General features: G+C 40.3%; 1 protein-coding gene across 1 annotated transcript in view; it reads right to left on the bottom strand.

The window, feature by feature from the left end:
• The window catches only part of LOC126248424 (microtubule-associated protein futsch-like), a 203,548-nt gene that overhangs the window by 23,045 nt on the left and 154,444 nt on the right, over positions 1-26,059 (bottom strand). The window contains exons 3-5 of the mRNA XM_049949392.1: positions 20,385-20,558; positions 17,014-17,168; positions 2,204-2,342 (exon numbers count right to left, since the gene is read on the bottom strand). Of these exons, the coding sequence (XP_049805349.1) occupies positions 2,204-2,342; positions 17,014-17,168; positions 20,385-20,558 (468 nt within the window). The remainder of the gene's footprint in view (positions 1-2,203; positions 2,343-17,013; positions 17,169-20,384; positions 20,559-26,059) is intronic.

Genomic DNA, 26,059 nt, shown 5'->3' with positions numbered 1-26,059 from the left:
AGAAAGTAACCTCCGATTGGTCACAGTGCGGGTTGTGGGGGGAGTAGCGACGCCATCTGTGCGTTCACGCACTCAACAGGTCAGTCGGCATCAAGCCGTGGTTGAGTGAACGTCGTACCTGCGCTAGTTTAGTTTTTGTGGCAGTTTGAAATGTGTGCTGCAATAGAAAACCCCGCCAAATGTGAAGTGCGTGCTGTCATAAGGTTTTTTACAGCCAAAGGATATTCTGCAGCAGCTATTCATCATGAGCTTTGTGCCATGTATGGACCAAGAGTTATGAGTGAAGGAGTTGTCCGTGAATGGGTACGTTTATTTAAAAGTGGACGAGAAAACGTTCATGATGAAGAGAGGAGTGGTAGACCATCATTGGTGACTGACGAACTCGTTCAGACAGTTGATGCAAAAGTTCATGAAAATCGACGTTTCTCAATGTCGGAGTTGTCTACTGGTTTTCCACAGATTTCTAAGACTCTCTTGTACGAGATAGTGACAGCAAGATTGGGTTACCGTAAGTTCTGTGCACGATGGGTGCCCAAAATTCTTACCGACCACCACAAAACTCAAAGAATGGCCTCTGCATTAGACTTTCTGTCACGTTATGAGGACGAAGGAGAACCATTGTTAAACAGAATCGTGACCGGTGACGAAACCTGGATTAAGTACGTGAACCCTGAGACAAAAGAACAATCAAAGATGTGGGCACATTCAAATTCGCCTACCAAACCAAGAAAAGCCTCGCAAGATTTTTCTGCCAGAAAACTGATGGCAACGGTGTTTTGGGATGCCAAAGGGGTGTTGTTGGTTGAATTCATGGAACGTGGTACGACCATTCATCAAGACGTGTACTGTGAAACAATAAAAAAGTTACGACGGGCTATACAGAACAAACGCCGTGGTATGCTGACTTCCGGTATTGTTTTTTTGCACGATAACGCCCGTCCTCACTCTGCTCGCAGAACAACGGCCCTTCTTGAGTCCTTCAAGTGGGACGTTATCAACCATCCACCTTACAGCCCAGACCTGGCGCCAAGTGATTATCATCTCTTCATGCATTTGAAGAAATGGCTCGGGTCACAGCGGTTTGATGACGACGAGGAGCTCAAAGATGCGGTCACAGGCTGGCTCCAGGCACAAGCGGGTGATTTTTATGCAGAAGGAATTTCAAAGCTTGTGAAGAGATATGATAAGTGCCTCAATCGCTATGGAGACTATGTAGAAAAATAGTGCAAAGATGTAGCTGTAAGATGTATATATTAAAATATTTTTATTTAACTTGGTGTATTTTTTTAAATCAACCGGAGGTTACTTTCTGAACGGCCCTCGTAAATAAATGTTGTGTGACCAGGGCCTCCCAGCGGGTAGACCATTTGCCGGGTTCGAGTCTTTCGATTTGACACCACTTCGGCGACTTGCGCATCAATGGGGCTGAAATGATGATGATTAGGACAATACAACAGCCAGTCCCTGAGTGGAGAAAATCTCTGACCCAGCCAGGGATCGAACCCGGGCCCTTAGGATTGAGTTCTGTCACGCTGAATACTCAGCTATCAGGGGCGGAAAGTTCCCCCTATTCCGCCTCAGTTATACTATGTCGGGGATTGCTGCACACACACACACTGCCTGCACGTACATGTACACCATCATTACCCCATTTGGGGTTACACTCATCTGGTGTGAGACGTTCCTGGAGGGGGGTTGGTCCACTGGGGGCCGAACCACACAATAACCATGGGTTCAGTGTGGGTCGGCAGTGAGGTGAGAGGACTGCTATATGTGTTGTGAGGTTGTGAACCTCTGAGAGCTATGGCGGGGATGAAGCCTCTCCATCATTTCTAGGTCCCCAGTTCCATACAATACAATATACTATATTAACAAGAAGCCTGGTGATAAATAAATACATGCCACTACATCTCTTTCTCTTTACAACTAAATTCTGGTGGTGCGAGCCACTTCCTCCATTAACTTGATTAGCTCCACCTCAGTTGGGGAGCCTGCAGCAGTGTCAGTTACTAACATTGCCAATGGAAGTGGATAATTAAACAGTTTCAAAATCTGACAAAACCATTTTACTTTAAGAACCAATTCAAGGGCTGTATTGATTACCAAGGAATACTTAAAACACTAAAAGCAATTTTTGTGACAATTTGAACTGTAAGGGCATGCATTTCATTTGATTCAAATGCAACTTCTAGAAGTGCTTTACCTCTGGAGCCATGTAGTCTGGGGTTCCACAAAACGTGTCAGCCATTCTGTCAAGAAATATCTGCAACTTGCACATACCAAAGTCAGCAATACGGATATGGCCCTCATAGTCTAGAAGAATATTGTCCAGCTTCAGGTCTCTGAGAAGGAAACGGAAATTACGTATCAATATACTCATACAGTTAAAACACATTTTAAGTTCTCCATTTTATTAGAACTGAAGTAATTAACTGAAACAAAGTTATTGTATAAATGCATAGGTGCAACCTTTTGCATATATTTTCACATCGCTTAACGCAACATCAAATTTAAAAAAATATAGTCACCACTGCACAACAACGCTTGTGGAAACTTCCTCACAGGATAATGGCTCTGAGCACTATGCAACTTAACTTCTGAGGTCATCAGTCACCTAGAACTTAGAACTAATTAAACCCAACTAACCTAAGGACATCACACACATCCATGCCCGAGGCAGGATTCGAACCTGCGACCGTAGCGGTCGCCCGGTTCCAGACTGTAGCGCCTAGAACCGCACGGCCACTCCGGCCAGCCCTCACAGGATATTATGTACAGCACACCAAAGAAAAAATTCTCTTTACTTAAGTACATAATTTTTTTTAATACACTTATGTTCAGAAAAAAAGAAACAGAACACATTGAACAACTACCGACAGCATATTCATATTCACAGGACATGTACATTAGTACGTTCTGCAGAAATGATTAGCATTTGAAACATGTTGGCCTGCAGGTTTAAGGTCAACATTGATACTGCAGCACAGCACCACCTACCGGTAAAATGTGTCTGCAGCTCTGGTTGTCACTATAAACCACAAGTAATGGATCGACATGACCTGAGCACGTCTCCAGGTTGCCTCACAGATGTACACGCAAACTGCATCGTCAAATCAGTGAGTTTGAAAGACAGCACATTATTGGCATGAGAATATTTGATGCATCCATCTTGGAAATCGCTGCTCATGTGGGATGAGGTATTTCAGCAGTGCAACGGGTGTGTGCAGAATGGTTCACAGAAGGCCCTAGCACATGATTAGGTGGGTCAGGTTGCACCATCCAGACGACCTCCTGTGAAGATTGACACCTCTTCTGAATGGCACTGGAGGACAGATGAGCATCCTCCTTGGCTCTGGCACAACAGTGGAAATATGCTGTTAGGGATGACAGTCCATCGCCGTTTATTATGGGATGGGTTACGTACGCATCATCCACTTCTCCACTTACATTTGATGAATGTGCAGAAACATGCCAGATGTTAATTGTATATGGAACATCACTGGGGACAGGAATGGCATCAGATAATGTTTTCAGACAAATTCATGTTTGTTCGTTTAAAAACGATTGCCGCATTTTGGTTTGCTAAAGACAGGGGAAGCGGAATCAACTGCATTCACACAAGACATACAGTGCCGACACAAGGCCGTGTGCTGTTGGGTACAATAACAAATCGCAGTTGGTGCATGTCCAGGACACTGTGACCAGTGTCACCTACTTGAATGACATCCTGCGACCCGTAGCCATACACCCTTTCTGCACAACACCTCAGACATCATTTTTCAGCCAGACAATGCACGACCACATATTGCTGCATGGACATGTGCCTTCTTGATGTCACAGGATGTCAGCTTTTTGCCCTGGCCTGCCAGATCACCAGAATTGTTGCCAATCAAAAATGTGTGGGATATGGCGGAATGATGGGTGCAGTCTGTGACTCGATGCCAACCACCACAGATGATCTTTGGAACCAGGTGAATGCAGCATGGATGGCTATACCACAGGACACTATTTGCATCTTATGCACAGATTGGAGGAGCATAAAATGTAGATCCAAGAACCTTTGATATTGGGTCCGCTTCTATTCCCAACAGATAGAACTCACTGTCAAATGACTTTAAATGACTAATAGGAAACGAAGGTAATGATTGAGTTATGGTGCATATACATACAACAGAACACAGTATTAACTAGCTTTTGAGTCCTGGTTGTCCTTGTGGCAGAAATCACACACATTTACATACACAACCAGATAGACATCCAGAAGGATGCTACCATGGCTATGCTGAGCAATTCTCTAGGATGATGGATGTGGGGAGGACTTACAGAAGGGTGCATGGGGCAAGGAGGGAATAGCAGAGAAGTTCAGGAAGAATCAGGAAAGACAGATGACTTAGTGGCTGCACAATAAGACAAAATAAGTTGGAAGGGGTTGGGAATATGAGAGACAGAGAGAGAATAGAAAGAGGGGGAGGGAGGAGGCAAGGAGAGGCGAAGAGAGGAAAATGGAGATAGAGAAGGTGACAGGGAGGGTAAAATGAAGTGGGGGGAGAGGGAGAGAGACAGAGAGAGAGAAGGGGGGGGGGGGATGCCTGCATGGGGTTGGAAGGTGGAAGTGGTTGGATAAGGTATTACACATGCTGGACATGGATTGAATGCTATTGTCAATGACAGAAGAGGAAAGAGAGAAGGTAAGGTGAGGCAGTGGGAAACAGGTTAGCAGAGGTTTTGGCCAGGGAGATTACAAGAATGCAGGCTATGCTGAAGAGACAGCTCCCACTTGTATAGTTCACACAAACCTGTGCTGCAAGGGAGTGTCCAAATGACATACACTGTGAAGCAGCTGTTAAAGTCATTTGTGATGAGATGTGCAACAGGCTGGCAACTGGATTGTCAAGTCTGCTGTTTGATACAGTTTGGGCAGTCCACAAAAAGACAAAATGAGTTAGAAGGGGAAAGCTGCACAGTATTGCAGCACAGCTAATATGTAATATGGCTGCCTTTTATTGGATAGGAATTGTCTGAGACTGGGCTGTGGTAGTAGTTGGTGGGTGGGAGGGAGGGAAGATGGGAGGGTGGCTGAATGGGACAAGTGTATGACCAATGGATTGCAAGTTTGGGAGCAGGATTGGAATAGGGATGGACAAGGATATATTGCAACTTTTGTCGGTTGCAGGATGCTACTTTGGATGGTGAAGGAAGGAATTTGGGTAGAATATCCACCTCAGGGCATGATAAGAGGTAGTAAAATCTATGGTGAAGGATGTGGTTGAGTTTTTCAATGACAGTGTGATAAACTGGGTGATCAGAGGAGAACTGTTCAGCAAATAGTTAACAGATTTATGAGTGTCAGACGAGGAGTTGGCATGGGAGGTCTGTTTGGAGATGAGCTGGTTGGGATATTGATAAAGGCTGCAGTGTGGTTATCAGCATATTTTGACAACTCCTGCTTTCCACTACAGATGCAGAATCCACTGATGATGAGGCTGTATGGAACAGACTTTTTGATATAGAACAGGTAACAGTTGTAAAAGTGGAGGTACTGTTGGTGCTTGGTGTGCCTGATATGAACAAATGTATTTATAGAGCCATCTGAGAGTAGGAAACTGACATCTAGGAGGTCTGAGATGGGAAGGACCAAATGAAGTAGATTTGGAAGCAGGTGTTGAGGTTATTAAGGAAAGAGTGGATTTTGTTCTTTCCATGAGCCCAGATCATGAATATTTCATCAATAAATCTGACCCATACTAGAGAATTTAGGTATTCACTGGACAGGTGGGGTTCTTCCAGATGGCCCATAGAGTGAACAGATAAATAAAGCAACCAGAAAGCTCACTCTGACATGTATGGAATTTAAAAGTGCCTCTCACTGAGTAGAACTGAAGACCAAGCAGCAAGCTTATTTGATATACTTTCATTCTGTGCTGTGTTACAGAATTATCCTTTGAGGCAATGTAATTAAGTTAAATAAAGTATTCATTCAATTATTCATTCATTCATTGTCACATTGTGTTCCATAAAACCTATCATGAAGCAGAGTCTTTAGAGTTGTGAAATAACTCATGTTATAGATTAACAGGCAGAAGCAGCTGCTGCAGTCAACTTCGGTATATATTGTTATTGTTGTTCTGGTCTTCAGCCCAATGATGGTTTTGATGCAGCTGTCTGTGCTAGTCTACTCTGTGCCAGAAGGCTCTTCACCTCTGCATAGCTACTACAACTTAGATCCATTTGAAATGGCTCACTTTGCTCAAGCCTTGGTCTCACTCTGTAATTTTGAACCTCATAGCTCCTTGTATTACAAAACTGATGATTACCTGATGTCTCAAGATGTGTCTTATCAATTAATCCCTTCATTTACAGAAGTTGTGCTACAAACTTTTCTCAATTTGATTCAGTATCTTTCCATTAGTTATTCACACTACCCATCTAACCTTTAGCATTCTTCTTCAGCACCATGTTCCAAAAGCTTCTCTTCTCGTCTAGTCTAGACTGTTTACCATCCATGTTTCATTTTTGTACCAGTCTACACTCCAAATACCTTCAGAAAGGACTTACTAACACTTAAATTTTTATTTGATTTTAACAAATTTATCTTTTTCGGGAACACTATTGCCAGTCTGCATTTTATATCCTCTCTACTTCTGTCATTATCAGTTATTTTGCTGTCCGAATAGCAGAACTCACTGACTACTTTTAGGGGCTCATTTCCTAATCTAATTCCTTCAGCATCACCTGATTCAATTTGATCATGATCAATTACCCTTCTTTAACTTTTGTTGATGCTCATCTTATACCTCTTTTGAACACACAGTCACTTCTGTTTCAATGCTCTTTAAAGCCCTTTGCAATCTCTAACAGAATTACAAAGTCATCAGCAAACCTTAGAAAAAAATGGTTCAAATGGCTGTGAGCACTATGGGACTCAACATCTTAGGTCATAAGTCCCCTAGAACTTAGAACTACTTAAACCTAACTAACCTAAGGACATCACACACACCCATGCCCGAGGCAGGATTCGAACCTGCGACCGTAGCAGTCCCGCGGTTCCGGACTGCAGCGCCAGAACCGCTAGACCACCGCGGCCGGCAGCAAACCTTAGAGTTTTTATTTCTTCCCTCTGAATCTCAATTCCCTTTCCAAATTTGTTCTTACCCTCTGTTACTGGTTGCTCACTGTATGGACTGAATACATAGCGGACAGGCTAAAACTCTGTCTCATCCACTTCTCAACTATGGCTTTCCTGTCATGCCATTTGACTCTTATAGCTCCATCCTGATTTCTGTACAATATGTGGATAACATTTTGATCCCTGTATTTTACCTCTGCTACCTTCTGAATTTCAATGAGTGTATTCCGGCAAACACTGTCAAAACCTTTCTGTAAGTCTAAAAATGCTGTAAACATATGTTTGCCTTTCTCTGTTCTATCTTCTAAGATAAGTCATAGGGTCAGTATGGCCTCACATGTTCCTACATTTCTTCAGATCAAACCAGTCAGCCTCAAGATTGGTTCCTACCAGTTTTTTTCACTCTTCTGTAAACAAGTCTTACCAGCATTTTGCAACCATGACTTTAGGCAGTCCATTCCAAAATTCATATTGTCCAATTTTTTTAAAAAAAATGTTTTAAGCCTATTCTGACTTGCTTCAGTACCTGATGCATTGACTTGTTTGTCGATATTCACTCAAAACTTGCTTTATCAAACAAAAATCATTAACTAAAGATTGAGCGTAGCTCCAAAACTTGTCTCATTTACGCCAAATGTCATTCCAATAGTCACCTTATCCTACCAACCAATTAAATGTGTTATTTTCTCATCAAAGGAAACATGTAATAATTCTCTCACATTTTTACAGCTGATGTCAATGAGGTCTCAAGAAGTGTGCAAGTTCATGAATTTATAAGATTATAATGGAAGAAGGTATTACTCCAGCTTTAAAAGGCACAGGAAGACGCCATAAATGTGATCCTGCTTTATGCAAGAAAATGAAAGAAATGTACAAAAGGAAAGGAAAACGTCATATTCTTGCACTGTGATTGCATAATTAGTTTAGGTTGTTGGGTCAATACTAAATCAGAACAACACTTTAATATTTGCAATGTGTTCACAACGAATATATAAAGGTTACCAATTAATCAGGAATGTAACGATTATAGTCCTGTGATTTAATCAGATATCACACACAGCTTTTATTATTCATTTCCTTTTCGTTTACCACTTCTGTCAAAGAGTAATTGTGAGACCATTATTGTACTGTTATAGACATGGGACAATGGAACCACCCCAATATCCACAAAGCAATCATAATGAACCTATGTAGAAATGCAGGAAAATGAGGGTGTGTGACACTCAGCAGTTCCATAAGAACTTCTACAGCTGTTCCAACAAAATTGAGCAAGATCCTTCGACACTGAAATACCTCACAGTAGAAAAGCCTAAAATAGACAGAAGCACAAAATACGGTAGCTGTGAGATGAGTGTTGCTGTTGAGTGTTTTTTGAAACTTGCTAGTGCCCATAAATTTCCAGTTACAGAGTGGGGGGGGGGGGGGGGGGGACACACAACACATTGATCAGTGTATATGTAAAGACAGATAATTTCAGGTATCACTACCAAATCACCAAATCAGTTAAATACTTAGAGAGGAGGTGGTGCTAGAGACAGGGCAGAATATAATACAAAGAGGTGATGTGTAAAATCTTTAATTGAATGTCTGAAGTGTTGTAAAAGTCACTACTGTCAAGAAAATTCTTGCAAACAAAATATCTTCCATGGAATGTAAGCACTGTTACGTTACACAGAATTTATAATGCACAGGTTTGTCTACAGCAGAAAGTGAAACAATGGTTCCTTCACAAAAATTTTACAAGAGGTGACAACACTGCTATCAAGACAGCTGCTAGTGTATAAGTGTCTAATTCTATCAGCAGAGAAAGTTACAGGATTAAAAAGGGAGTTTACGAGAACTGAAATAACACTGTTAAACAAATGAATTTTGAGCTTACAACTCTTAATCAGTGCTTCAGGAGGAGACATCAGTTCACTCAAGAAAGGAAACCAGAAACTAAAACTGAAGCAAAAATCAAATGAAGTGATGCATACACAAGAGAGAAACCATCCAAGTGGTGAAAAGTGTTGCACAAAGGCAGTTTTTCAACTACAAAAAGGACAACAAACTCTGCAAAAACAGTTACATTTTTTGATAAAAATAATTTATAAGAGTTATTGTGAGACCATTACTGTATTGTTACAGACATGGGACAATGGAACCACCACAATATCCACAATGCAGTCATAATGGACAAATGTAGAAATGCAGGCAAATAAGGATGTGTGGTACTCAGCAGTTCTGTAAGAACTTCTATAGCTGTCCCAACAAAGGTGAGCAAGATCCTTCCATACTGAAATACCACCAAATGTACAATCCCAGTGTAACGAGAGTGATGGAATTGATGTACTATTAACAGATGAACTAAAGGAGTTCTCAGTATTATCCATTATGAGCACTGGCTTAACCAGGAATTAAGTGATGGTTATAATGTCTGTGCAAATCATCATCATCTTGCAAAAATCAGTGAGCAGAAAATGAATGGTCTTTTGGGAAATAACAACAACATCAAAAATGAATCATCAGAAACAAGAGTAATGTACTTTTACTAACAGGTAGCCCTGGCAGAAATCAGTCTAGCTTGTCTCAATAGAAACATCAAGGCACAGCAATGACTAATGTATTGAAACATGGAATGGGAACTAAACATGTTGGGGACACTGACTTTCAGACAAAAAAATAATGCAAGGAAATGACTTTATCATTTGTATAATGTAGCAAAAGATGACGCAGAGGTTTCTACAAAAACCATGCAGAGTTTTGTAGTAGTGAATAAATCTAGACATACATGAGTTGCCACATTGCCTCATAGGCATGATCTAATTTATAGTTCATGTGTAAACAAAGAAATTTAGAAAATAAACATTGAAAAACAGAAACTGTGTTCAGAATACACTAAAAGTGATGTATTGGATATAAAGAAGCTGTACTGTAACTTGCATACCAAGTAAAGTTAAAAAAAAGTTAAAGACTCTTAACTCTGTGCCTCTGTTTTTTGACAAGGGAAAGAGTAGAATTCCACACAGAATTTAAGCAAAACCCTCCGTCTCTATTTATAAGGTTACTTGCAAATTTTATTTCTTCTACTTCCTTTACAAGGTTACTTGAAAATCATATACTTCCTTAATAATGCTATCCCAATAGCTGGAAGATCATTCCAGAATTTCCATGTTATAGTCCATAGGATAACCAGTGCCAAGACAACATTCTGCAATAGCTGATTTCCTCAGATTTTGTAGGCATGTGTGGTGCTTATGCTCAGTACACCAGCCCTCCATGGTCCTGATAGTCTGACCATTATATGATATGCCACAATTGCATGGGATTCATTCATTCATTGGTCCATTACATACTTAAATAATTGCGAAAGGAGCAGAAAACACACACACACACACACACACACACACACACACACACACACACACACACACACAGAGAGAGAGAGAGAGAGAGAGAGAGAGAGAGAGAGAGAGAGAGAGAGAGAGAGAGAGAGCGAGCATGACAAAATTAATTACAGATAACAATCATAAATTACAAGTGACAAATATAGCAATTTGAATTTAACCATTACTTCATAATCATTGTTTACAAGGCTATTTTTTGTGATTTAAAAATTCTTTTATATGTTAGACAGCTGCCTCATGCAAACCAAGATCATCTCTAACAGAATCTTAAAGGACCTTAATCTTAGATGGATGTCAGAAAACACATTTCACGTCATATTTCTGCAAAATACAGCTAATCTTGTTGGAGAGACACTCTGTGTAAGGCAAAAGGCCTTAGACCTTGCTGCCAACTTGGTATTATCACAAATCACCTGGTGTACAGTTGGTCGATAGCATAATGTACATCTGATCTGTCTTTCATTGTATCCATTCTGATGAAAGGTGACCTCAAGGTGGCCTAACTCAGCTGACAAGCTGTTAGAATCTGAGGTGATGTGGGCCCTTCAACCTAAGTACAAAGTACATCTGGCTTTTTCTTGGGATTGGCTGGACAGTGCTTCACGGTTGCATTCTGACTGCGAATTTCATTCTGTAACTGCTCAGCATTTGGCAACATTTGTACATTTCCATGGCTCTGAGTCTAATTTTATACCTTAATGTTCTGTGAAAAATCACATGGAGAAAGCTTTTGACAGTGTAGCTTTATCTGTGTTAGAGAAAGATTTAAATTTTGCACTGCTGCCAGTGGTTAATTTTACCAGTTCTCTTGAACATACTGTTCTAAACCACCTCCTGATGCTATACAGGAAGTTAGGAGGCAGGCATGTCATGTGCTAACAGGGGCATGTCCACCCAAAAGTAATATAACAGCAGCCAAGAGGGCTGCTTATGTTCACTTAAGAGTTGATCCAGATGTTATTATTTTACCCACAGACAAGGTCAATGCTACAGTTGTTTTGGACAAGCAGGATTATGTTTAAAATATGTAGTGTTTACTACCTGCTTCAATGAATTGCAGGACCAGTGCTTACCCCACAAAAAGTGTTGTGAGAAAGACCAATGGCTTCCTGAAGTAAAGTTCCCTGTCACAGGAGACCATCAAGAGTCTTAACTGTCGTCGTGTTGTTGTGTTGTTTCCCCTATTTTATATGGCCTTCCAAATATTCATTCATAATGAAGGGGTTCCTCTTAGGCTGATTGTGAATAACACTAATGCTCCAACATATCATTAGCAAAAGATCTTGCTGCTCTGTTGAGACCACTAATAAATAGGTCACAGTGAGAACCACATTAAGAATTAGGTGCATTTCGTACATCAATTAGAGGGAATGCATCTGAATGACTCTGATATTCTAGAAAGTTTACATGTGGTCTGTCTCTTCACTGATGTTCCCATGTCTGATTAATTATGGTTAATTGCAGTTAGGTATGGTGTTGAATTAATGTACCTATTTCACCTTTTAGTTTAATGAGCAGTACTATGAGCAGACAGATGGTACTAAGATGGGAAACCTGTTGTCACCTATTATTTCCAGTTTATTCATGGAAGACTTTGAGGAATGAATCTTGGAGTCAGTGGCTTTGAAACCTGAGTGTCCCCCCCCCCCCCCCACCCCCCACCACACTGCCCGCCAAGCTCCAAACAAGAAGATATGTACCCCACCTTTTTCTCTATCAACAATGAACCAGGTGGTAACCACATGGAAACCAAAGTCTTAGGATTCTGGCTAGAAAGGAATTTAAAATAGAATAAACATATTGAATACCTTAACACATAACTGAACAAAAGAAGTTACCTTATTTGCACACTAAAATCATGCTGCAGTGAGAAAACAGTAATGAATGCATATCATGTCTACTTTCATCCTACCAAGCAAGGTGGCACAGTGGTTAGCACACTGGATTCACATTCAGGAGGATGATGATTCAAACCCATGTCCAGCCATCCTGATTTAGGTTTTCTGTGATTTCCCTAAATCGCTTCAGGCAAATCCAGGAATGTTCGTTTCAAAGGGCACGACTGACTTCCTTCCCCATCTTTCCCTAATCTGAGCTTATGCTCCATCTTTAATGACGTTGTTGTCAACAGGACACTGAACACGAATATCTTCCTCCTCTTACTTTCATCCTCACCACAAACATGGGGTCCCATTCTACATAAACTCTAAAGCAACTATCAGCCATTTCAAACTGAGAAACAGGGGCCATTAGAATCATGTTTTGATGCAAACCCAGAGATTCATACAAACCTCTACTTCAGATCTCTGCTATTCCTTCTTTAAAATGTATCTACATTATGGAAGCTTTTATATTCTTTAAAATAAATGTAATAGGTAAGGACTACAGATTACATAAAAACTGTGACCATCATGATCACTTTAGCAGACTGAACAAAAACTTAAATATGACATAAATCAACACATCTCTATGCTGAAACAGTACTTTCCACATGGGAGTTAAGCTTTCTAACAGATTTCCTAATTATGTAAAAGCAATTACTAAAGTTATATTTACAGCATTACTCCTTTTAATCCATTAAATAATATTTAAATTTATTAAGTGTACAACTTAAATACTTAATGTATTAAGTGTGTTATTGTGATCTCAAATAAGTGTAACTAGAAATCATTTTTACTCGAATACTTATGAGTTTACTTGTCCAGTGTCTTATGCATAAGACGCTTTGTAGACAACAGAACAAATAAAATGCAATCTACAATATCAGTTTCTGATCACCTGTCACAGATACACGATTCACTTGCATTCAAATTACGGGGAAAAGCAAGCATGCAAAGGTTATGTCCATGCTCCACATGCACTGGACTTAAGGGAAATATTGATCATGCAAAGGATACATGATCTAAGAATTCAGTTATGATGTAACTTAGACTGCACAAGCTAAAATCTAAAGCTTTGTACACAAAACTAGAAGAGAAAATGGTTGATATGCTTACAATATTGACAACCAGAAAAATCTGATTAATCTTAAAATACCAGATGAATTTGCTTTTTACAGTTTATAGATATACACCTATAATTCAACAGTTCTGGTGGGTCATTCACATACTGAACTGATGACAGACACAGGCTGTCTAAATGTGATTTGTCTAACTAATCAACTCTGCAGCTTTGTAGTGATGGCTGCAGAGGGCAGAACTGAAACTCTACAGCCATAATGATGCACTGCTATTTTCTGTCAAAAGTGAATCACCCTAAATGTAAAGTGTATTGAACTGATATTCCGCATCCTTTTCCACCCATCAGACAGAGTCTTTGGACAAATAGAAAAGGGAATTAGCACCCGGTTTGTAATTTGTGATCCAAAAGAGTATGAAAATATTTTCCCCATCACATGCTCAAGTTTCTAAACTGGGTGTGGAATGCACAGTGAGAGACTGGAAGAAGACTGCAGAAGAAATGATGATGAAACCAAGTAGCTATCGTTTCAAATTTTCTTCAGCTAAGTGCTTTACTTTGTGCAAGGCTTCAGAAGGAAATGTGACAGTAAAAGCAGAACCAAATCATAACACAAATTGTGGTTCTGGAAGGTCTGTGATGAAGACAGGTAAATGTTTTATGAATTTGGGTATTCTGCCAGTTGTGCCATCAGAAGTGCCCTTGAACTAAGCCAAGATTCATGACATAAAGCATTTGCCAGAAAAACATATTGGATTGAAGTAGAAGCTGAATGAGCAAAGGGTTTTCTGAAAGAGTTTATTGGCATTTGATACTAGACAAACAAATGACTCCCCTGAAGAGCCAATCAATGAGTACTGTGACACTCAAGAAACTTTGATAGACTTAGTTATCTGAATTCTGTATGATGAATAATGAGCAGACTCATGATTGTTCACTATGCAATGCATTTTTAAAGTTTGAATAAATGAGTTTCAACTGAATTTATTAGCACTACCCTAAACATACAAAAAAGAACTATATTATTGAGTACTTGAACTAAGCAATTTTAGTGTGCTGCTCCAAAATTTGTCTAATCCTATGTTTAAAGCAAAATAACTTATTTCTTAGTGGGAATATTTATATTTACAATTACTCATGACATACTATATCAAAGTTATGCATTCCTATCAGGTAAAAAGTATAATTTATGTTGCCATTAATAGGCATTTAGTTGTTTGCAACTCCACTAAAATTTCTTATAATCGACAAGACATGTTTTGGAACACACTGCCTGATTTAGTAAACTGATGGCTCAATAACATTCACATCCGTCATTACCTACCTTCTTTAGAATAGTGTTATTACTTTCTTCTTGAAATCTAAGGTTACTTTATCTACCTGATGCATGTCGTATACAAGATGCAATATGTTTGTCATTGCTGACCCTTTCATGAATCTGAATAATTCTAAGGGAATTTTGTCTATCTAGGGGCCATGTTTCAACAATGATCTTTCAGTGCTCATCAAATTCTTCTTGCAGCACTGTATCTTCCATCTCTTCTTCATATACTTCCTCTACTTTTTCCACAATACTATCCTCTAGTCATTTCCTTGTATAGCTCTTCTATATATTATTTATACCTTGCAGCTTTCCCTTCTTTGCATAGTACTGTCTTCCTACCTGAGCTCTTAATATTCATAAAGGTACTTCTCTTTTCCCCAAAGGACTCTAATTTTACTATAGACAGTATCTACCTTTCCTTTAGTTACACAGGCTACTGCAGCCTTTAATTTCTTGCCTAGCCATTCTTGCTTAACCATATAACACTTCCTGTCAATCTCATTTTTTAGATACATGTATTCCATTTTGGCTGCTTCATTTGCTGCATTTTTTATGTTCTTTATTTTCTCCTTCCATAAATTAACTTCAGTATCTCTCATATTATTCATAGGTTTGTACTGGACCTTGTCTTTTTACCTATTTGAACTTGTGCTGCATTCATTATTTCATCCCTCAAAACTACTCATTCATCATCTGTTGCCACCCCCCCCCCCTTTTTTTCTACCAGGCAATTGTTACCTACTTTTGAAACTCTTAACAACCACTGGATCTTTCAATTTATCCAGGTCCCACCTCCTTATTTTCCTACCTGTTTTGTAATTTCTTCAGTTTTAGTCTGCAGTTCATAACCAGCAAATTGTGGTCGTGAGTCCACATTTACCCCTAGAAATGTTCTGCAGTTTAACACCTTGTATTGAAATCACTGTATTACCATTACATAAACGATTTGAAACCTCCCACTATTTCCATCTCTCTTCCACACACACAAACTGCTTTCATGATCCTTAAACAAAGTTTTATTCATGGCAACAGTGTCTGTTCATGCACAACTGCATTTATTACAGTGCAATGTCCTTCAGATATGTTTGTGTGTCTCAATCTCCAGACACTGTCTTTGATGACGTGCAGCTGTGAAAGTCAAGAAATGAATTCACATATTGTGTATACATACTAGGTTGGCTACTTGTGACAAATGAAAATTTGTGCTGGAGCAGGACTCAAGGCCGGATTTCTGACTTTTCTGAGTGGTTCCCTTAATCACTTCAGCTATCTGAGCATGCCCTCCAATGCCAGTCCAAATCTTCATATGTCACTCAGTCACAATCCAAATGCTTGCACTTTCATGAAACCAAGCACAGGAAGACTTGTTACTTTTGGTATCATCATTTTATGTTACTAAAATAACAATAGTCTTCCTATGCCGTTTCACAAAAGTGAAGGCATCTGGATTGTGAGTTGTGACAAATGGAGATTTGGGTCGATACTGGGGGCATGCTCGGATAGCCAAAGTTGTTAAGGCAATTGTTCATGACAAATGGGAAATCTGGGCTTGAGTCCAGGTCCAACACAAATTCTTATTTGTCACAAGTAGCGATTGCTAGTATGTATTCACACTATGTGAATCCATTTCTTAAACCAAATGTGTGCAATAATTAAATTACATACTGTGCCAAATTCTACAGGGTGGCTTCCCCTTTCATTCCCATTTCCCTGACCATATTTTCCCCTTCTCTTCCATCCCTTTTCTCCCATTACCTACTATAAATTTTTAGTCCCCCATCACAATAAAATTTTTGTCTCCCTCAATTCACTGAATAATTTCTTTTATCTTATATATTCTTTCAATCTTTTCATCATCTATTTAACTAGAAGGGTACCGAAACTTGTACAATAGTTTTAGGTGTTGGCTTCATAACGGTCTTGGCTACAATGATGCACTCACTATGTTGGTCATGGTAGCTTACACATATGCATATTTTGTTATTTGTTACAGTACTTATTCTGTAGCTGTGATGAAGCTACAAAAATTATGAGGGCAAGGGAAAGCAGAAGGCTTGTGACATGGTAAAACTGCAATCGCAAATCTTTAAAATCTATGTTTAGCATGTAACTAAACATCCAAGGAAATGGAATCTGTTTTTAATGCACTAAAAAACAGAAACAAAAATAATAATTAAGCATGGCATAAATAAATGTAAATAGTCCAACAGTGCTTTTACCTGTATACTATTCCTTTTTTGTGCAGGAACTTGAGGCCAGAAACAATCTCAGCTGCATAAAACCTTGCACGTGGTTCAGGGAATCTACCACTCTGTTGTATATGAAACATTAGGTCTCCACCATTCAGGTACTCCAGCACGAACAATAGATGTGACTTGGAAAAAGAAAATAAAATATTTGAAGTGATTAAGTAATCCAAGGTAAGTAAATGTGGATGTTAAATCAACTGAAAAATAAAATACATGAACCTAATTTTTGTAAAAAAGTATTTCCAAGATTCTCATTTAATGTAATTTCTAAATGCAAGTAGGAACTGGCAATCTCTTAACCTCATTCTCCAAGAACTAAGGAATAATGACTGAATGATATAGCAAAACAAAATTTCTAAATAATAATTTATGTTTTATATACCTACCTTTGTTAGTACACAAAGGAACAGTAGCCCACACAGGCTCCAATTTGCATATAGATAATTGTACGATTTTCTGTATGGATGCTGTCATTATATTGGGTGATATCACCTATATTGTGACTAGTATTCATAATGTCCTTACCTTGATCTAGCTTTCTTTAACTCTGAAATATGCCTACAGAGAAATGTTGACATGGTGCCTTGCATGACTGTCCTACATCTGAATTTCTTCACAATTTTTTTTATTGTCAATTACATCAATGAAATGAATGAACTGTTACAGATTAATAAATCCAATGGTCACACATCTAATTAATGGGCTTAGTTTCTTCCTAAGGATATAAGTACTTGATGTTCTGATCACACACTTTCTGCACATAATGTATTTCACCTAAACCTTCAAACTTGGCTTAATTAATTCTGATTGTCCCCATTCAAAATTTCCAGGACTGTCAATTCTGCATTCCATAATCCTTGTACAGAAGACGAAATGGCAGAAACACTATGGTAAATTTGAATTATAAGAAACTCTTTATGCGCCCACAGAACAAAAAGAAAAACTGTTGACTTGCGATATTCTCTTCACATATATGTGATATAATTACATTCCCTGCTTCCTTACACAATTACACAAATTCATTTTCTCAGGTGCTATGAGCTTTTTATATACGATTCTTTCTCTTACTTTAAGCAATCTTGAATGGATCATTTATTAAAACATCTTCTACTTTGAATTGTTTAGTATTTCTGTAATTGAATATTGTATGGTTTGAAAAAGTCATGATAACTAAACTGAATATTCTCGATTAGTTCACTCAGATTGGGATCTTCAGCTTTGAGCAATATTTCTTGATAGCCAATAACACAAAAGACTTGAATGAATACTGTTTTGTATGGTATCAAGGTGCAGTTTTGTAATCCACAAATATTTTGAAAATGTATGTATGTTTCACATCTCCTTCTAAACCACTGAACCACTTTCAACCAAACTTGGTACACATATCACTAACTGTCTGGAAAGAGATACTGTGGGAATAAGAAGCAGTAATCTCCTATTAGGGTACGAGTGATAACCTGGAGAGAGAAGGGGTAGGAGGGGATGGACACAGAAACACAGAAAGAGAAGATGGACAAAGAGAAGGGAGGAGGACGAGATGGACAAAGGGGAAAGAAGCAGATGGACCGAGGCTGGAGGAGCAGATGACAAAGTAAAGAGGATGGGATGGACAGAGAGCAGAAAGGATGAGATGGACGGAGGGAGGAGTGAGGAGGAGATGGACGGGCAGAGAGAGGAGTGAGGAGGAAATATGATGGGGGGGGGGGGGATGAAGAGATGGACTGAGGGGGAGGTGATGGATAGAGACAAGGGGGGAGGAGATGTGCAGAGGGAGGGGGGGATGGAGGAGAAGATGATCTTGGAGGGGCGGGGGGGAAGGAGGTGGACAGAGAGGGGGGGAATGAGGAAATGGACTAATAGAAGATTGGAATAAAACCATAACTGGACAATTCAGGGTATTCAGTTAGCAACTAATAGAGTAGACTAGTACTGAGATTTTCAGTGAAATGGAGTTCCCTATTTTTCTGTTCACATCCATGTTTGTGTGAATGTTTCACTTCATGGCTTTGTTGATTGCAGAACCTAGATATTTAATAATGTGGTACTATTTGTTGCTTGTCAACTGCATAATTAAGCCTAGTGGATGTTTATCTTTTACCAAATATTATATTAAACACTGTCCAACAAGTTATACAGCTAGTTACCAGTCATACCATGAAAGAAGTCAAAAGCTAGTTGATTAATGAATTGTGTTCACCAGGAGAGAGAGAGAGAGAGAGAGAGAGAGAGAGAGAGAGAGAGAGAGAGAGAGAGAGAGAGATAAAGAAGCATTATGTTTCTTGTCTACAGGAACACATAAGTGTGCAAATATGAGAGCCACTAATTTCATAAGTGGGATACGTACATCCACAACCAGAGCAACATAACACAGAAAGTAATTTACACAAAGGCCACAGTCTGAGAAAAGATATTTTTGCTGCCATCATCACAGCAGAAGATCTGCAGTAGTATGCCATAACTGTATTCCATATATTTTCTCAAGATTTCTAAACTTCGGTGACTCAAAGTATTTTCTTAAGAGTAATAATAAAAGGTATGACAAATGAAGCTCTTATGTAACATTAATCCAAGATGAGAAATGAGGAAAATCAGAATAAACACCACTGAATCTGGAAGGTATGGGTGAGATGTATGATCCATATAGTTTTTGCGATCAGTATTTCAAGAATTGTGTTCATAGGAAAAAGCTACATTTGCGGATGTGATGTTCAGTCAGTCAATTCACATAGCTAATAATACAATCTATAGTGGCAAGAGAAGGCATTATGTTGACTTTTCTTTTAACATATTTATGAAAGATAAAGAAACACAGATCAAAATCAATGAGTCACAAGTGCAACTGATGTTACCTTGTGGATGATGTCATTTGTAGTGTGTATCTCAAAGAAAGATTAAGAGGAGATAGATAACAATTTTTTCATCAGAGACAAAGTGGTTGGAAACTGGGCGAAAACTCTGACTGCAAAAGAATGGGACAGACAATTACCCATGGCATTCTTGAAAAAACTATCCTGCAATGAGCTTGAAACAGTTTTATCTTTTTTACATAGTTACCTGAAAAAAAGTACAAGAATGGAAGATATGATCTCGGGCATTTTAATGAAACAGAGGCCACTAACTTATATGAGTTTTACAAGAAGTAAGCAGGTATGGGCAAAGTAGATTTATGACCCAAAATAAGTTCTTAATTTGTGGGTTTTTACATTAAGGACAGAACGGAAGCAAGTAATAACACAACACAGAGAAGTGTGCAATAAAGAATAAAACATCATTAAAAACAGATATTTCAGGCTACATGGTAAAAAGAACTACCTGAAGAAATATGAGATTTGGATACTTACTTCTGTTTGAAATGTGCAAAACAGATGACATAGGTATGGATGTTTAGTTCCAAGGGCTAAAACCTTACGTTCTATAAGTGTACACTCCACATCATTATCCTCTAGCACCACATCTTTCTTCAGACACTTTACAGCATAATACCTGTCAGTCCCTTTCAGTTCAGCAAGCAGAACCTGTAAACACGAGAAAATGAATTATTAATATATTTCTTGTGTGGTTCCTGTGAGAGTGAGAGCTGTAAAAGAAATTTAATATTTAACTTAAATCTGTCCTATTTTTAGTTAAAGCATAAAAGACTCTGTTACAATAGTTGGATGCACAAATGAAATCAGATATCCTCATAAAATTTTTGGTGTAACCACTGACAGTTCAAATGGAGCTATAGTAATTTCTGCTGCTACTATCTTAGTTCTAAAACTGACACCTCACTGGACTGACACATCAACTGGAAGTCAAAGGATATGGCACCTAAGGATGATTCACCAGTTACCTATGGTAACAGTTTTGCTCTTGTTTCTGCCAGACCTTTGAAAGAAAGATGTTAATCAAAATTTGAATGAATTTATAAAACAGGGCATAGAGGTATAAAGATGGTTAAATAATAACTTCTTGTCTAGAATTTAATGTTGAGATGTGCACTTACATTGCCAAATTACATAAACAACAAGAAGGAATAAACACTTCCTTAAAATTCCATTGGTGTCTTCAAGTGCTCCAAAAGGTCAATCTACTGCAATACATGTTGTAAGTCACTGATGCAAGAAAATGTGGACAGACTGAAGAGATTACTTTGATATCTTTTCACATGTTGTAACAGTGTGATTTTTGAAATCTTAATGTGTTGTTGGAACTTTCACATAGACTTCATCTTTTAGTTTACACCAGAGAAAAAGTCTAGTGGTGTCAAAACAGGTGAATGTGTAGGTCAGCTGATGATGCCTTCATAGATGATCCAGCAAACAGGAAAGAGCTGGGTGAGAAGTTGCCTAGTTGCAAGCTAGTACTGAGCCAGGCATCTCTTCTACTGGTACCACACACATCTACATGTTTGAAGTGGCTCTTCCTCAAGGAGAGGTAGTAGCACTTCAGTAAAAAGTTGTACTCATCTTTAACTGTTAAGACCACCTCTGTGAAATAAGTACCCATCATACAGTTTCCAATAAACCTGTACTTAACTTCATACTCCACTGCCTCTGTTGTTTAACCTGCTACAGTCATTCTAGATGCTCAATAACCCCCATAACACATTCAGCTTTCCATGATTTGTAAAGTTAGCTTCATCAATAAAGACAATTCTATGAAGATAGAATCTACTGTCTTGATGTCACAACAGAATCAAGTAACAAAATTCCTTTGCAATCCCACTGGTTCATCAGTCAATAAAGTGACACACAATATAGATCAAAACTCTTTGCATGCAAAATGTGAAGATACATACGAATGTGTGGTGTCTGTTCTTTCAGACATGTCAAAAAACAGATACCACACAGTATCTGCAACTGTGATACATATTATGCATATTGAAGGTGAAAGGGGGAGGGGGAAAAGGGAAAGGGGAGAAGGGGGAAGGGGAGAAGGGGGAAGGGGAGAAGGGGGAAGGGGGGAAGGGGAGAAGGGGGAAGGGGGAAGGGGGAAGGGGGAAGGGGAGAAGGGGGAAGGGGAGAAGGGGGAAGGGGAGAAGGGGGAAGGGGGACGGAACTATTGATGTCAGTTGCATCAGGACTTTATGCAGCACCAGCGTTGCGCCGGACTGAGATTCAAACCTGGAATATTCTGCTTACTAGGAATTTGCGTTAACCACTGTGCCATCCAGACACAGTGTTTATCACAACTGCATAGACTAAGTCGGCAAACCGAGCGAGGTGGCACAGTGGTTAGACACTGGACTCGCATTCGGGAGGACGACGGTTCAATCCCACGTCAGGCCATCCTGATTTAGGTTTTCCGTGATTTCCCTAAATCACTCCAGGCAAATGCCGGGATGGTTCCTCTGAAAGGGCACGGCTGACTTCCTTCCCCATCCTTCCCTAATCCGATGAGACCGATGACGACGCTGTCTGGTCTCGTTCCCCAAAACAACCAACCAACCAAGTCGGCAAGCCTCTAAGCTGACCCACATTCCCACCAATCCACAATCCCCATCCGTGTCCTCCATGCTTGTTGCTTTGAGATTCCTGCAGGAAGTCAAACATAATTGTGCAACCACACTGAAGGTGATGGATTCATTGCCCACTGAGGCAAATCAATTTTATGGAGGCATGGTTTCTGTTTTTTCTTACCCTCTGCATAGTAATCAAGAGCCCTTACAATAAGAATTTTTTGTACATTTTTTGAATTATCATCTTTGTTGGGCAATGTCTGGCAGGATACCTATGTGCATACAACTCAACTCTTGAAACTTCCTGACAGATTACAGTTGTGTGCAGGACCTTTGCCTTTCACAGGCAAGTTCTTGCCTGACTGAGCTACCCAAGCACAACTCACGGCCCATTCTCAAGAGCTTCACTTCTGCTAGTACCTTATCTCCTACCTTCCACAGACTTCACAGAAATTCTCCTGCAAAACTTGCATGACTAGCACTCATGGATGAAATGACAGGTTGTGAGTTGTGGTCGGGTAGCTCATTGGTAGAACACTTTCCCATGAAAGGCAAACATTCCAAGTTTGAGTGCAGTCCAGCACACAGTTTTAATCTGCTAGGAAGTTTCATAATAGTGAACTCTCCACTTCAGAGTGAAAATTTCATTCTGGAGCTCAACTGTTTTCTTTGTAGGACGCGACCGCTACGGTCGCAGGTTCGAATCCTGCCTCGGGCTTGGATGTGTGTGATGTCCTTAGGTCAGTTAGGTTTAAGTAGTTCTAAGTTCTAGGGGAGTGATGACCTCAGAAGTTAAGTCCCATAGTGCTCAGAGCCATTTGAACCAGTACATGGACGAACAAACTTATGATAATGAGGCACTATGCAAAGCAGTTGCCACAATGATGGCAATTAGATCAAGAACAGTGGAGAGACAAATACAAGATGCAACCAGAGAGAGTAATTGGTGACACAAAATGTAGCTATTCAACAGTGAGCACTGAACTGACTGGCTGTGTACTGTGCGACTGTCTAAATACCAACCACATGGAACAACACTGGCCAGAGCACTCGTGAGGAGAGACAATGGCAGATCCACTGTGTGAGCGCCGTGTGGCCATAGCCCTGTATCAGCTATTGAGGTCAGTCTCCTCCAGCAGACATCGAACCTTGCAGTGCCTGATGGCATATTCCTTCCCCTGAGACAGACACGTATGGATGGAAGTGCCTCAGACAGTGCCCAGACCCGTTGACTGCAGGATGGGGAAAGGGATAGTGGTTGGTTGTGTCCATCATGACATACCTGGCGGTGAGAGCACCGGAGCATTCCTCCAATTCCCGCAGAAACAGAAGGTCGTGCTGGAATGCCCATGGGGAAATGCCAATAGTCCCTAGTGGTGCTGGCCCTGGCACCTCATGGTCATCAACAGGTGGAGAGGGATGGGGAGTGGTGTGATGATGGGTGTTCCATCAGTGCTCAAGGCTGGAGGTGGTTGTGGTGAGGGCACTCAAGCCCCTTCAGTGTTTGTACAGATGTAACTTGGCGCCCATGGGTCTCTACTACGACTGGTGGCGTCCAAGCTCCAGGACTTCCACAGCAATGGATCTACATAGATGCACCAGGTGTGTAACGCTGGGAGTGAGGTGCAGGAGGGGGCGGCATCAGAAGATGGAGCAGTGTCTGTGGCTGCCACCTGTGGAGCACCTCAGCAGGGCTATGACTGTCTATTTGCATGCTGCGATAGGTGCTCAAAAACAGAATGACGGCTAAAATAGTGGCAGAGGATTTGACAACTTTCTTCATTTGTTGCTTAAGGGTTGGAATGAGAGATTATGTATCTGCATTCGAGGAAGGATGGAACGGGGAGCTGAGGATATGTTCTATGCCATTGGCCATACAAAATTTTTTGAAAGCAGACGCCATGAATTGGAGGCCATTATCAGAACCGAAAGTGTGAAGTAACGCTTCAATGGCCAATACCTGGACCAAGGTAGTGAGGGTGGCGTCAGTTGCCGTGGACACCATGCATATAACAAGTGGGTATTTGGAGTAGGTATCCACACTGAGCAGTGACATTGACCCCAAAAATGGGCCTGCAAATTCGAGGTGGATATGGTCCCAGGGGCAGTGGAACGCAAATGACTGTGAGAGTGCTGCTTGGTGCTGGGCACACACCATGCAACCACAGACCACTCGCTCGTTGCCACTATTGGTACCCAACCGATATATGTATCAGTGAGCCAAAATTCTTCATATAGGACATCCCCCAAAGTCCCCAGAGGAGCAAGCACAGGACTCATTGCTGCCCCTCAGCAGGAATAATCACATAATGCATGTCAATCTCAGGATCCAAGAGAAGAACATCACTGGCAACTGAGAAAGTGTGAGAGAAAGTAATTTCTAGGCTCTGAGCTCAGTCACCAACAGGTGAGGGAGGTAGGTCAGCCATCCATGAGTATTGTATTGGAGAACCTGCCGTAGAGTTAGGTCAGAGCATGAGGTGGCAGCAACACATGCAGCCGTAATGAGGAAACCATCCATTGTCTGTTGCTGTGCAGTGTCATTGTGGAAGAAGAAGACCTCGTTTTGGTTGGAATCAGGTTCTAGTCCAGCAGATAGATGTGATAAGCAGTCAGCATTAGAATGTTGTGCAGTGAACATAAACCAGATGATATGATTGTAAGCACTCAGGAACAGTGCCCTGTGCTGTAAGCATTGTGCTATTTGTTTCGAGAGGTTTGGTCAAGGACTGAATAAGGTAACCAAGGAAGGGCTTGTGATCCATAATGAGAGGGAACATCGCCCCAAAAAAGTATAAATGATTTTTTAAAATGGAAAACACTCTCGCCAGTGACTTCTTTTCAATCTGTGAGTAGTTGTGTTGTGCAAGGGTCAATGTCTTGAATGCATTGGCAATTGACTGTTTGGAGCCATCCTCATTCCTGTGTGCCAGAACCATCCCGACGCCATAGACAGATGCATTGTTCACCACAACCAATGGGAGTCTGGGAGAAAAAGGCATGAGACAAGGGGTGGATTTTAGCATGGTTTTTAAGTGGTTGAAAGCCCAGTTATCGGCAGGGGTCCAGTTGTAGGACACTCTTTACTTATGCAAATGATTGAGGGATTGCAACATGTTGGATGCCTTGGGAAAGAACTTGGGAATATTAGTTGACCTTGTCCAAAAACATCTGCAGTTCGGTCAGGTTCTTTGGGTTGGGAAGAGAATTGATGGTAATGACATTTTGATCAGTAGTCCCGATTTTTTCTTTGGTGATCCAGTGCACCAAATACTTTACTTCCTGTTGAAAAAAATCGACACTTCTTCAAACGACAATGTAGACTTGCGTCCTGCAGGCTGGTAATGAGGTTAAGGAGATTTTGCAACTGCACCTAGCAGGAGGGTGTCGTAATGATGGGATCATCCAGGTAATTCACACAAGCTGGAATGCACTGCGTCATTTGTTCCAGATACCTTTGGAAAATTTCTGGGACCGAGGCGACACCAAATGGTAGCCACTTGTACTTACCAGGTGTAGAAGTATGAAACCGGAATTTCCCTGTAGATGGTGCTAGCCGTCAGTGTAGGGCCTATG

This window comes from Schistocerca nitens, chromosome 3 (assembly GCF_023898315.1).
Source record: "Schistocerca nitens isolate TAMUIC-IGC-003100 chromosome 3, iqSchNite1.1, whole genome shotgun sequence".
NCBI classification, from domain to species: Eukaryota; Metazoa; Arthropoda; class Insecta; order Orthoptera; family Acrididae; genus Schistocerca; species Schistocerca nitens.
This window is presented reverse-complemented; position numbering and strand designations above follow the sequence as displayed.